The 13965-nt window shown below is 44.8% G+C and overlaps 1 protein-coding gene across 10 annotated transcripts in view; it reads right to left on the reverse strand.

Annotated features, from left to right (window-relative positions):
- ATP7B (ATPase copper transporting beta) overlaps positions 1-13965 on the reverse strand; it is an 87057-nt gene that overhangs the window by 39908 nt on the left and 33184 nt on the right. For all 10 annotated transcript variants that reach the window (XM_066234584.1, XM_066234583.1, XM_066234585.1 and 7 more), the window contains one exon: positions 853-2080. In XM_066234584.1, coding sequence (XP_066090681.1) covers positions 853-2080 — 1228 coding nt within the window. The remainder of the gene's footprint in view (positions 1-852; positions 2081-13965) is intronic.

Raw genomic sequence — 13965 nt, forward strand, 5'->3', positions numbered from 1 at the left:
CGGCATGTAAACAGTCAGTAAACAGAAGGGGGAACAGGGATGGCCACTACCCTGGAGACTCTGTCTAATGAGGTGGCAATAAGGTATGTGGACATCTTGCTTTGTGGAGACTGTCACCACACCCATCTTCTCACAGCCATCATGGGGGGCAAAGGAATACACCATTAAATCTTTCCCTTAATTCCTACTTACAAGAGAACAGGTTCTGGGTGGTGAGACTAATGTTACATTATTTTTATGATTTTATTTTGTTTGGCAGAGAAATCTACAGAAGAAGTAAGGCTGATCCCTTTGGTCAGAAAAGGGCCTGAAGTTCCTACTGGACTCTTCTTAAGACTTGTCTGGAGGTTCTAGCAGGGGAGCGCAGCTACTCGTATACCCTTGACTGAAGAACGGTCCTCTCCTCTAGTGGGGAAGGTCGTCCTCTTCGACCCAGTGTGCAGCTTCGGGAGAGACACACATGGAGCGGTGAGGGAGGAAGGGGACACTCGCCTAGCCAGCCAGATCAGCCGAATCAACCCTGGCGATCAATGGGGTGACAGGTGTTGCAGCCAAATCGCCCTCACATCCATCTTCTTAAAAACAAACAAACACAGAATCAGAGTTCTGCTCAGAAAAGAAGCCCAGAATCCAAGGACCTCAGCATCTTAGTCCCAGCTACAGGAGAGGCAAAATCTGAACACTTGGAAATTGTTTCCTCTACCTGAGAAACTTAACACATAGGGAGAGTTGCACAGTGCTCAGGTGAGGCATGAGTGTGGCTCACCTGTCCAACCGGGCAGGTAGGATGCCGGACGGCAAAAAGATAAAGGAGACAATCCCGGGTGCACATCAACCGTAGGGACTACGTACCAGAGATGACCGAAGCCTCAAATCCCATGTCCTCTACAGCAGCTCGGAGTTCTTCTGGGTTAACAACAGCGGGGTCACAGAGAATCGTTCCAGTGCCTTCAGCCAGAGAGACGGACACTTGCTGCACCCCTTCCCTCTGGGAGATCACGCCCTCGATGGACTGGACGCAGGACGCACAGGTCATGCCAGCAATAGCAAGCACCACGGTGTTGCCCGTGCCCTGCCCCTGGGTTCTCTGGGCAGGAGCTGAGGAGTGATGTGCGGAAGACCCGTCATCTGTCACACTTCCTTCTGCTCCATCAGGAAGAGAAACTTTGAAGTGCCCTGGTGGCAGAGCCTCGATGGCCTTCTGCAGGGCCCCCAGGGAGACACAAGAAGGGCGGTACTGTACTCTGGCAGTTCTGTTCTCTAAGGACACTTGGATATTTTGAACCCCTGGGAGCTGGCTTATATTTCCTTCAATATTCCGAACACAAGACTGACAGCGCATTCCATCTACTCTCAGTTGCAGGGTGACCACCTGGCTCCCTTGGTGCCCCAAGGTCTGAGCGTTACAGACCTTCTGGTTAGGTGCTGAAGGTGTCTTTGAGCTGGTGCTCTGTAACCGCCCAATATCAATGCGGCCCAGGCTTACGGGAGCCACTTTGTTCTTGATGACAGCTTCGAACCCCATGTTGTTTACGTGGTCCCTGAGATCCTGGGGTTGAATGAGGGAAGGCTGATATGTGATGACCGCCTCTTGGTTGCTGAGTGAGACCCTGACTCTCACCACTCCCTGCAGCTTCCCAATCTTGCATTCTATGGAGCTGACACAGGACTGGCAGGTCATGCCCTCCACCCGAAGCCTGACCACGGCCTCCAGCTGTGGCGACGACCCTGAGGGCCAGGAGCCAGCCTTTCCTTCTGCGACACTGGCCTCAAAGCCCATGTCCTCAAGGTGCCAGCACACCTGTGGCAGGCTCACAGCTGCCGGCACGTACTTCACAGCTGCGCTGCCATGCTCCAGGGAAACCCTGATGCTCACGACGCCTTTCAAAGTGGAGATCCTGTCCTCAATAGACTTGACACACGACTGGCACGTCATGCCCCGGATGCTGAGGGTGCTGGTGGTCGTCTGCGAAGGGCACTCACCATCCAGACTACCTTCATAGCCAACATTGTCAAAAGCGAAGCTCTGCTTCATTGCTGCTTCCCGGCCACGAGCAGGCAAAGAAAGCTTAGACAGAATCTAAAAGAGAAAGAAATAACATTTTTTATCCTTAAAATGAATTTTTTTCTGAAATATCCCAGCTTGTCTGACACTGAGAAAATGGAAAATAATGCCACTGGTGTCAAAACATCCCAAGAGTACAAGCACATAAAATACAGGGAAAGAAAGCTCTAGACACTACAGGTGACCTTGAGCAACGCAGGGTGAGGGGCGCCAACTCCTGCACAGTCCAAATCTGCATGTGACTTTGACTTCACAATAACAGAACACCTGGTGCTCTACACCCTCGGGTTCCCAACTCCAGATCTAAAACGCTGACCCTTGAACAACACAGGTTTGAACTGCACAGGTTCATTTATCTGTGTTGTTCCAGGGTCAACAGCTGTGATCAAATGAAGGTTCACAGATGGGTTCCTTTCAGCTCTGACCTTCTGTGATCCAAACCTAGAAGTCCACTTGCCCACCTTAGTGAGATGTTTTCCTTATCTAGACAACGTGCAGGAAAGGAGGGGAGCGTGGCGCAGTTTACAAGAACAGAACAAGCATGCAAGCCCGTGGCAGAGGCAGCAAGCACAGCAGCCCACAGTTGTCCCCAAAGAGCATCCCCCAGCACTGGCTGATACCTGGGCCCCCTCTCCCCACAAAGAACTCGGTCCTTTCAACTCAAAGTTTAGGGGTCCTGCTGCAATGCAAACACAAAACTTTGGTAACACCTTAATTCAGCATCTTCTTCTAGAAGTGTCTCCTCAATCTCTTACCAGGACTTAACTATCCTTAACAACCACCAGGCACATGTCCCATACGCTGACCTTCCAGGTCCCACATGGTCAGACCTTATGCCAGTGAAAAAAGGTCTGGAAGTATGAGCCCTGGGTCAGGGCACCTGAGACTGGCCAACTGGGGCAGCAAGGGAAAAACCTGGAGAAGCAGGAAGTTGAGTTTAACAGAACTTCTCAGCTCTGCCTTCGCTGAGTGTCACTGCCCTCCTGGGCATTCAGGACAGCGATAATAAAATTACAAGTGTGTCGCCAAATTAAATGGACCCATTTTCTTAATGTGTCATACATAGTCAGGTGTAATTTCTCAGTTTCTTATAAAAATGTGCCCTCGGCCATTCTATTAACCTGACAATTTTCTTTCACAGGGATCCTGCCTCAGCACTCTCTTATTAGATATATTTTTATACCAGTTCTATTACATATTGTAGAAATTTGGTAACAGGCTTTTATATACAGTACATGATTAAAATAAAAAAGGCATGTCACTTCTACTTCATAATCCTACTTATCTTCAAATGAATCTCAATTACATGGATGGATCTCCACATCCGCATGCATAAAACGCCTGATTTTTCCAACTTCAGCTTTTGAGCAGCTTAACAAGATGAAAGTTTAAATAACTTTTAAAACGGACTACGTTTCGGCCCTGGCTGGTTGGCTCAGCGGTAGAGCGTCGGCCTGGCGTGCAGAGGTCCCGGGTTCGATTCCCGGCCAGGGCACACAGGAGAAGCGCCATCTGCCCTCCCCCTCTCCTTCCTCTCTATCTCTCTCTTCCCCTCCCGCAGCCCAGGCTCCATTGGAGCAAAGATGGCCCGGGCGCTGGGGATGGCTCCTTGGCCTCTGCCCCAGGTGCTAGAATGGCTCTGGTTGCAGCAGAGCAACACCCCGGAGGGGCAGAGCATCGCTCCCTGGTGGGCGTGCCGGGTGGATCCTGGTCGGGCGCATGCGGGAGTCTGTCTGACTATCTCTCCCCGTTTCCAGCTTCAGAAAAATACAAAAAAAAACAAAACAAAACAAAACAAAAAAAACGGACTACGTTTTCATTTGAATATTCAGAGGGCATCGTAAGCTAGTTTGAGATTGATAATGATAAAGAATCGTTTTTAAAAATATTCACTATAGCATTCCCTAAAATAATATAGAAAAAAGAAGAATAATTAAGTAATGCAAGGGACAGCAACTCAAAAGAGATTCAATAAATAAATTGAATCTGCTGCAAGTACACCTGGCGTATGAAAACGCAGTACATAAGGGTGACATGCCATACAGTATTGACAACCGGATAACCACTCAGAAAACTAAGTGGAAAACATAAATTTGGAACCTCTGTCAAAAGGTATTTCAGGTAGATTAAAAAAGAAGATATAAAAAACAAATAATAAAATACTAGAAGAAAATATAGGGGAATACCCATTACAATCAAGAGTTAGGAGAGCCCGAGCATGACAACAACAACAACCCGGAAAACCCAGGCGCTAGGAAAGAAAACACTGATCAATCTACTATAATAAGGGAAAAACTGTTCAAACAAAGGCGAAAAATGATAAATGAAAAACAGAAAAAAAGCTTTGCTTCACATTAAGCAAACGATGAACTAATTTCTTTAATACAGAAAGAGCTCCTTCAAGGAAGAAAAAGGCCAACAATCCAATAGAAAAAAACAAGGCAGCTCATCAAAAAGGAAATGCAAATAAATTTTTAATAAATAGAGAACTTGAGAGGAGAAATGTAACATTCCGACCTCCCTGTGGCACAGTTTCCACCGTTCACATTGGCACCCGTGACACACTCCTCAGAGCGAGTGGCAGTGTCACTTCTCTGAAATGCAGCTTGGCAACACCTACTAACATTACAAGTTCAAAAGAATGTGTCTCATGGCTAATTCAGACAGTTGGAAGAATAGTATAAGGATGCTAATTCTGCTTCTCAGGCCACATCCTGCAAAAGGGGCCCCAAGCAAATTGGTGATTTGGCTCCTCTGATTTTGTCAATTGGATTAAAAAAAAAAAATAGGTCAGGAACGCCCTGAAATGGAACTAACAATACATGAGCATAAATTTAAAGGACTTTTAGATACTGGAGCTGATGTATCTGTTATTGCTAAGCTACATTGGCCTCCTTCCTGGCCCACTCATGCAGCAGCCACAGAATTACAAGGTATAGGGCAGAGTAAATCCCCTCAACAGAGTTCTAGTTTTCTACATTGGGAAGATTAAGAAGGTCATTCTGGATTCTTTAAGCCTTATGTGCTCCCTGGATGGCCAATTAATTTGTGAGGTAGAGATGTTTTGAAAAATATGGGAGTGTTGCTTGTCAGTCCTAATGGTTTAGTCAGTACTCAGATGCCTGATCAGGGATTTTTGCCCACCAAGGGACTAGGGAAAGAACAGCAAGGAATTCTCACCCCCATAGAAGAGGCACCCAATACCAGAAGGTGTGGATTAGGATATCAAAATTTAGCATAGGGGCCTTGGTAGCTCCTGCTACCCCAAAAATGCATTGTGCAGACCCAATTACTTGGAAATCAGATAATCCTGTATGGGTAGACCAATGGCCCCTTTCTCAGGAGAAATTTGGGCAGCTGCTCAATTGGTACAAGAGCAGCTACAGCTTGGGCACACTGAACCATCTAATAGCCCATGGAATACACTTCCATATTTTTGATCTTGTGGCCTCCTGGATTATCAAGGTGCATAGGCGACCCTTACAGCTTATAGGTTTTGAGCCTCAAAATTATTGTTGTTCCTTTTTTCAAAGGATCAACAACAATGGCTCTGGGAAACTTCCACTAAATGGCAAATCGCTCTTGCAAATCAATGGACAACTTTATACTGAAACTGTCCATTTAAAATCAGCTTGGAATGATACGGCAGCGCCGCGGAGCCTCGGTTGGCCTCGGATAGCCGGTCCCCCGCCGTCCCCGCCGGCGGGCCGCCGCGCGTCGGGACCAGGATCCGGTGCGGAGAGCCCCTCGTCCTGGGAAATGGGGCGCGGCCGGAAAGGGGGCCGCCCCCTCGCCCGTCACGCAACGCACGTTTGTGGGGAACCTGGTGCTAAACCAGGGGTCTCAAACTCAACTCAGCATGTAGGCCGCAGAGCAAGATCACAGCCGTTAGGCGGGCCGCACTAGGTCTACAAAAGGCAACTGTTACGCAACACTTTTCTCACTGCAGTTGAAAACAAAAAAAAAAATCAGTACAGAATTGTTCAGCGGGCCGCATGCGGCCCGCGGGCCGCGAGTTTGAGACCCCTGTGCTAAACCATTCATAGATGACCTGCTTCTGGGTCGGGGTTTCCGTACATAGCAGAGCAGCTCCTTCGCTGCGATCTATTGAAAGTCAGCCCACGACACAAGGGTTTGTAAAAAAAAAAAAAAAAAAAATCAGCTTAAAATATATGCCATTATCATGGCTTTTCAGCATTTGCCATATTCCCCCTTTAATCTACTTACAGACAGCAAATATTTACTTATGGTGTTTCCACTATAAAGACTGCTGTCTTAGGGACAACTGCTGATGAACTATTTCAGCAGTTCCTCCTTCTTCAAAGGCTTGTATGTCAACATAGAGCTCCATGTTTCATAGGACATACTCGAGCTCACTCCATGCTTCCTGGAGCTTTAGCACAAGGAAATGCCCCCTTTTTTTCTTTTCTTCTTCTTCTTTTTTTTTTTTTTTTGTATTTTTCTGAAGTTGAAAATGGGGAGGCAGTCAGACAGACTCCCGCATGCGCCCGACTGGGATCCACCCGGCACGCCTACCAGGGCGGAATGCTCTGCCCATCTGGGGTGTAGCTCTGTTGCAACCAGAGCCATTCTAGCACCTGAGGCAGAGGCCACGGGGCCATCCTTAGTGCCGCCTGGGGTGGCTTTGCTCCAGTGGAGCCTTGGCTGAGGGAGGGGAAGAGAGAGACAGAGAGGAAGGAGAGGGGGAGGGGTGGAGAGGCAGATGGGCGCTTCTTCTGTGTGCCCTGGCCGGGAATTGAACCTGGGAATTCTGCACACCAGGCCGATGCTCTACCACTGAGCCAACCGGCCAGGGCCTAGGAATGCCCTTGTTGATCAAGCTACCCAAAAGAAAATTATTTGGAGCAACGATGACAGATTGAGCAATTCAGTCTCATACTATTCATCACCAGAACACTGCAGCCCTGTGTAAACAGTTTCAACTTTCTCGGGAAGCAGCATGGCAGATTGGGAAATCCTGTCCAAGGGGTCTGCCCCTTCATTTGGAGTTAACCCTCAAGGACCCCTACCAGCACAATATTTGGCAAACAGTCCTATGTCCACGTTACACTGGATACATATTCTGGATTTATAGTAACTTCTGTCAGAACAGAAGAGGCTGCTAAGCATGTTATAGCTCATTGTCTGTATGCATTGGTCTATTATTGGATTTCCTAAACTGGTTAAACTGAAAATACTCCTGCATATGGAGCAAAAGCATTTACTGTATTTTGTCATTCTTACAATCTTTAAAGTTAAGGGCTTATTAAAGTGTACCCAGCAAATATTTTAAGGTCAATTAAAAAAAATTTTAAAAGGGGATAGTCATATCCTGGAACTCCTATGGGTCTACCATATCATGCTTTTTACTTAAAAAAAAGAATTTAAATTTCTTTTGAATGCTGATGAACAGGAGACGCCAAATCTTTTTCACCTGCAAACTACTACCTTCTTTATTTGATCCAGCTAATAACACTGTTTTGTCTTTTTCCAAATAGCTCCAGATATATGGGAAAGATTTATATAGGCGGATGGGGATCCTCAAACCCCTCAGCGAGATCTTCTGAGCATGGCTTTTAAGATACCAAGAGGCAGAAAAAGCCAATAGAGATCAGGGGAACTACCAGCTTTTAGGATACACCCTTACAGGCTCCAACGCCCCAAAGGGGTCTCATAGGATGCCATCTGGGTCCTGCTTCAATAGTAGAAAGGAAGGTCATTGAGCTAAAGCCTCCCAGACTTACATGCCTCTGCTGTGAGGAAACAGGGACACTGGAAAGTAGGCTTCCCCCTCGCTCCTCTAAGGGAGGGTTCAGTCTCTTCCAGCCCTGCTCCAGCCAACTATGACCTAACCTTGCCCAGAAAGCTGGGGTTTGCCACTGAAGGCTGAAGGTGCCCAGGGCCATCAGCCCCATCTATGACACTGTGGACAAGCCTAGGGTATTTCTTCCAAGAAGCAGGTAAACTGATCTCATTTGCACAAGGGCCACTTAATTTGTCTTGCCTGAATAGTCAGGTTTTTTATTCTTCCCTCGAAGATCTCTGTTGTGGGTGTTGATAGTCCTATTTTCTGCTGCTTTGTTTAATATATAGTGTTTCCTTTATTCCTCCTACCTCAATGTCCCATCATATTTCAGGCTGAGACCTACTCCTAATTTAGAGCTCTCTTTCCCCCTTTTGCCAACTTGTATTATGAATGTACCTTTGCCACCCAGCTTAGTGTATCTCAAGGTTCTCTTTACCACACCACAGTCGCAGAGCTCCAGGGAAAGGCAACCTGGTCTCATCTCTCCAGGCAGAGGAGAACAGAGGCTCCATCTCCACACATGCTGCAGATGGCTTTTCCAGTCTACCTGAATCATTACCAGCTAGAAGCAGCGGTCATTGGGACTTGGACGTGAGCTGCAAAGTATAGAATTGTGACAACAATTCCAGTGCCATGCGGACTTTTCCTGGATGTGGACTTTTCCTGGACTCCTGCTCCTTGTGACAGCTCCTAACAGACTGAACTGGGGTTGGGTTGCATTTTTCAGGGGTTTGGCATGGTGTTGGGGCCAACTTGGACTTGGTGAACATGTTAAGGATACTACTCTTTTATAGATTCTTGCTGTATTGGCCAAGAGTTTGCTTAAAGGCTTTAATCACTGTAAAAAAAAATAGAAGACTAGATAAAGAAGATGTGGCACATATACACTAGGGAATACTACTCAGCCATAAGAAATGATGACATCGGATCACTTACAACAAAATGGTAGGATCTTGATAACATTATACGGAGTGAAATAAGTAAATCAGAAAAAAAACAAGAACTACAGGATTCCATACATTGGTGCGTCATAAAAACGAGACTAAGAGACATGGACAAGAGTGTGGTGGTTATGGGGGGCAGGGGGAGGGAAGGAGGGAGAGGAGGGGGAGGGGCACAAAGAAAACTAGATAGAAGGTGACGGAGGACAATCTCTCTTTGGGTGATGGGTATGCAACAGAATTGAATGACAAGATAACCCGGATATGTTGTCTTTGAATATATGTGCCCTGATTTATTGATGTCACCCCATTAAAATAAAAATTTATTTATAAAAAAAAAATTAGGCCCTGGCCGGTTGGCTCAGCGGTAGAGCGTCGGCCTAGCGTGTGGAGGACCCGGGTTCGATTCCCGGCCAGGGCACACAGGAGAAGTGCCCATTTGCTTCTCCACCCCTCCACCGTGCTTTCCCTCTCTGTCTCTCTCTTCCCCTCCCGCAGCCAAGGCTCCATTGGAGCAAAGATGGCCCGGGCGCTGGGAATGGCTCTGTGGCCTCTGCCCCAGGCGCTAGAGTGGCTCTGGTCGCAACATGGCGACACCCAGGATGGGCAGAGCATCGCCCCCTGGTGGGCAGAGCGTCGCCCCTGGTGGGCGTGCCGGGTGGATCCCGGTTGGGCGCATGCGGGAGTCTGTCTGACTGTATCTCCCTGTTTCCAGCTTCAGAAAAATGAAAAGAAAAATAAAATAAAAATAAAAATAAAAATAAAAAATTATAAGTTCATATTGTCTTTGACCCAGCTATTCTATATTGAAAAATTTGGTCAATAAACATGTATGTTTATATGCAAAAGGAAACATGCAACAAAGGACTGGAAGCAATATAAATGTCCATAAGTAAGAGGATCAGCAATTAAATTATTGCACAGTCATACAAAGGAATATTATTCAACTCTTAAAAAGAATAAGGCAACTCTGTAAATACTGAAATAAACTGATACCTAATATATAATTCGGTGGAAAAATCAAGTCACAGAATATATACTAGCCCAGTTATCTGTTGTTGCATAACAAACAAAATTTAGTGATTTATAATGAATGTTTGTTGTGGACCGTTAATGGCAGGAAGCCATTATAGATTCAAGGCTTAGCAAAAGGCTAAGTTCTCCCCCCTCCATCTCCATATTTGGCTTTGATGCTAAGTGTTTGCACCCACTCCACTTTCTTCCTTGGGTTGCAGGAAGCAATATACATGCCCTTCCTCTGACTCTGTTTGTTTCAGATGTTTGTAAATTTCACTAATTATCCTGTTTTTGCCTTGGGAGAGTTCCTGTCTTAGCCTTTGATGTGCAACTTTGTATCAGGGTCCTTGATTTGCATAGGTCCATATAATAAAGCGAACTGGGGCTGTGAGGCACTCAGATACTGCCAGGCAGTTTGAAGAGTCCTCTCAGTCCCATCGGTTTTGTTTTGACAAAGTGTGTTTCCTTATTCCGCACCGTTATTTGGAGCTGCGCTGGTCCGCAGCAAATGTTCACAGGTTTCCAATCTGGACAGCACTTGGTAAAGAAAGCTCAGTGTCTGTGCCACACTGTATCTTCTGGAGCAGACTGCAGGGAGCTGTAGGTTTTATTTCCAAGATGGTTCATTCATCACATGGCAAGTTGATGCCAGCTGCTACCCAGAAGCTGTTAGCAGGAACCTCAGTTCCCTTCCATGGAACCTCTCCACTGGCTAGGCTGGGTACCTCACAACTGGTGGTTTGTGGGTTCTGAGAGGGTGTGTCACAATAGTGACCATTCCCAGAAAACAGCACTTAGCCTCACACTATAGTTCACCACTGGTCAAAGCCAGTCACATGGCCAAGTTCATTCAATATGGGAGGGAATTACAAAACGACTTAAATACAGGAAGGTGTCACCTGACCTGTGGTAGTGCAGTGTATACAACCTTGACCTAATATGCTGAGGTCACTGGTTTGAAACCACTTACTTGGTCAAGGCACATAAGAGAAGCAACTACTACTAAAAAATTAAATTAAAAAAAAAGAGAGAAGCAACTACTATGAGTTGATGCTTCCCACTCCCTCCCCCTCCTTTCTCCTCACTCAAAAATTCAATAAATAAAATCTTTTAAAAATGAAAAAAATTAAAAATAAATAAATAAAATATCTATCCAAGGAGGTGTACAGTTCATTGGGAGGGCCACCAAAATAAGTCTATCACAGTATGCTAGCATCATCTGTGTGGGAGAAAGGCTATTACACAGAGATGCTTATATGTGCGTCGTGCGTGGACTATCTCTGGGGGAACAGATAAGGAACTGGTGCAGAGTTCAAGGAGGGTTGGGTGAGTAGAGGGATCAGGTGGCCAGGGTACAGGAGTGGGAAGGAAGAATTACTTACTGTGCAATACATGTTTTCATAATTAATTAAAAAATTAAAATAAAATAACATGAGCATCAAGGAGATCCAGAACACCAATCTGATTGTAATTGATATTAATAGTTGTTTAACTGAAAAAAAATGAAGAAAAAATTAAGAAACTATCCAAGGACATTCACTTTAATATGGTATCTTAGTAAGCACAAATTGCCTTTTCACAAGACATAACCCTCAATCAACAGTCAGATGGAAAAATAAATCCTTACCCAATTTATTTTTCTTGGTCTTAGGTCTAACGACAACTCAACAAACCCCAAATCACAATGCTGGCTCTTAACCCCTGGATTACTGATTCTATGTTTCTGCCAAAAGGGTTTGCAGAAGTGTTGGAAGCTATTTATTTGTTTGTAGCAAAAAATACTCAGAATCTCCCTTTCCTGACAGGCAGGTTTCTAAGGACAAGCAGTTATGGACAACAAAGCTTTACAAATAGCACCTAAAGCATAATCAACCAAATAAAAAATAACAAGTAGGACTATATCAAACTAAAAAGATTCTGCACAGCTAAAGAAACAACAAAATAAAAGACAATCTACAAATGGAAAATAGGATTTACAAACCATTTCTCTGATAAGGGGTTACTATCCAAAATGTACAAAGAATTCATACAACCTGATAGAAAAAAAACAACACAAATAGTCCAATTTAAAAATAGGCAGAGGGGCCCTGGTTGGTTGGCTCAACGATAAGAGCGTCGGCCTGGCGTGCAGGAGTCTCAGGTTCGATTCCCGGCCAGGGTACACAGGAGAGGCGTCCATCTGCTTCTCCACCCCTCCCCCTCTCCTTCCTCTCTGTTTCTCTCTTCCCCTCCCGCAGCTGAGGCTCCATTGGAGCAAAGATGGCCCGGGCACTGGGGATGGCTCCTTGGCCTCTGCCTCAGGTGCTAGAATGGCTCTGGACGCAATAGAGCGACGCCCCAGACTATCGCCCCCTGGTGGGCATGCCGGGTGGATCCCGGTCGGGCACATGCGGGAGTCTGTCTGCCTCCCCGTTTCCGGCTTTGGAAAATGAAAAATAAAAATAAAAAAATAAAAATAAAAATAGGCAGAGGAACTAAATAGATATTTTTCCAAAAACATACAAATGGCTAACAAATGTTCCAATCATCAGGAAAACGAAATCAAAACCACAGTGAAATCAGTGAATTATCTCACCTCACACCTGTCAGAATGGTTATTACTGAAATATAGAAAAGAAAGGCTCTTAGCATGAATAATTTTTGGCAGAACTTACTTTCTCTAAAACAAAGAGACTTTTAGCAGAACTTACTTTTTCTAAAAAGACTCCTTACCCCTGGCCTTGAGGATGGGTTCCCAGGCTGAGGCCTTGGATAGTTCTGCAAGGTTGCAGATGTTCCCAGAATGTTTCTCCCTGAATTAACTTTATAGATGAACATTGTAAGAGAGCTTGTTTCACTGCTTTGTTTTACTGCTATACTTCCTCTCCTCCCCATTCTTCAATCAGTATGTAATTTTGTCTTTAAAAGCTAGCCCCAAACTGTGTTTGGGGCCGCATTAATTTGAACGACTTAGGTCTCCATGCAGTCATGCCAGCATTAAAGAGTCCTTCATTTGGCTACTTAATTGTGTATGGGGCAAGACCTCTGTTTCTCGCTGTTCTGATACATTACCAAGATGAGATAACAAATGCTACTACTGAGCATGTGAAGAAAAGGGAACCCTTGTATCCTGTGGGGGGAATGTAAATTGGTGCAACCACTACAAAAAATAGTATGATGTTTCCTCGAAAAAGTTAAAAACAAACTATTATATGATTCAGCAATCCCACTTCTGGGTATTTATCTCAAGGAAATGAAAACACTATGTTGAAGAGAGATCTGCACCCCCATGTTCATTACAGCATTATTTACGATATCCAAGTTATGGAAACAACCTAAGAGTCCACTGCTGGATGAATGGATAAAGAAAATGTGATACACATATGCACACACACTAGGATATTTATTGTACAACCATAAAAAAGAAGAAAATCCTGCCATTTGCAACAACACAGATGGACCTTGAAGGCATTATGTATGCTAAGTGGAATAAGTCAGACAGAGAAGACAAATGCTGTATAATCTCACTGTTATGTGGAATTTAAAACAAAAAGAAAAAACTAAACTCACAGAAAGAGATGAGATTTGTGGTTACCAGAAGCTGGGGGTGAGAGGATGGGGGAATAGAATGAAGATGGTCAAGAGGTACAAACTTCCAATTATAAGACAAATAAGTACTAGGGATATAATGTGTAACATGATAACTATAGTTAAACACTAACACTATTATATGTATATATGAATGTTAAGAGAATAAATCATAAGAGTCCTCATCACAAGGAAAAACTTATTTTTTTCCCTTTTTTGTGTATCTGTATGAGATGATGAATGTTAACTAAACTTATTGTGGTAGTCATTTCACAATATATGTAAGTCAAATCATTATGTTGTACACCTTAAACTTATACAGTACTGTTTGTAAATTGTATTTCAATAAAACTGGTTGGGGAAGAAGAAGGAAAAGTAATAATATAATACAAATATAAATAAATAAGAAAGATATAACTTCTTACCCAATAGGCTGGCAAAATTCAAGTTTGATGAGCCAGCGGTGCAGCAGATAGAGTGCCCTCTGGGGCACAGAAGTTGTCAGGTGGAGCCTGGGCTTGCTAGCCCCATCCCGGGGTCACCGGCCCAATCCCAGGGTGTCGGCTCCA

Source organism: Saccopteryx bilineata, chromosome 6 (genome assembly GCF_036850765.1).
Source record: "Saccopteryx bilineata isolate mSacBil1 chromosome 6, mSacBil1_pri_phased_curated, whole genome shotgun sequence".
NCBI classification, from domain to species: Eukaryota; Metazoa; Chordata; class Mammalia; order Chiroptera; family Emballonuridae; genus Saccopteryx; species Saccopteryx bilineata.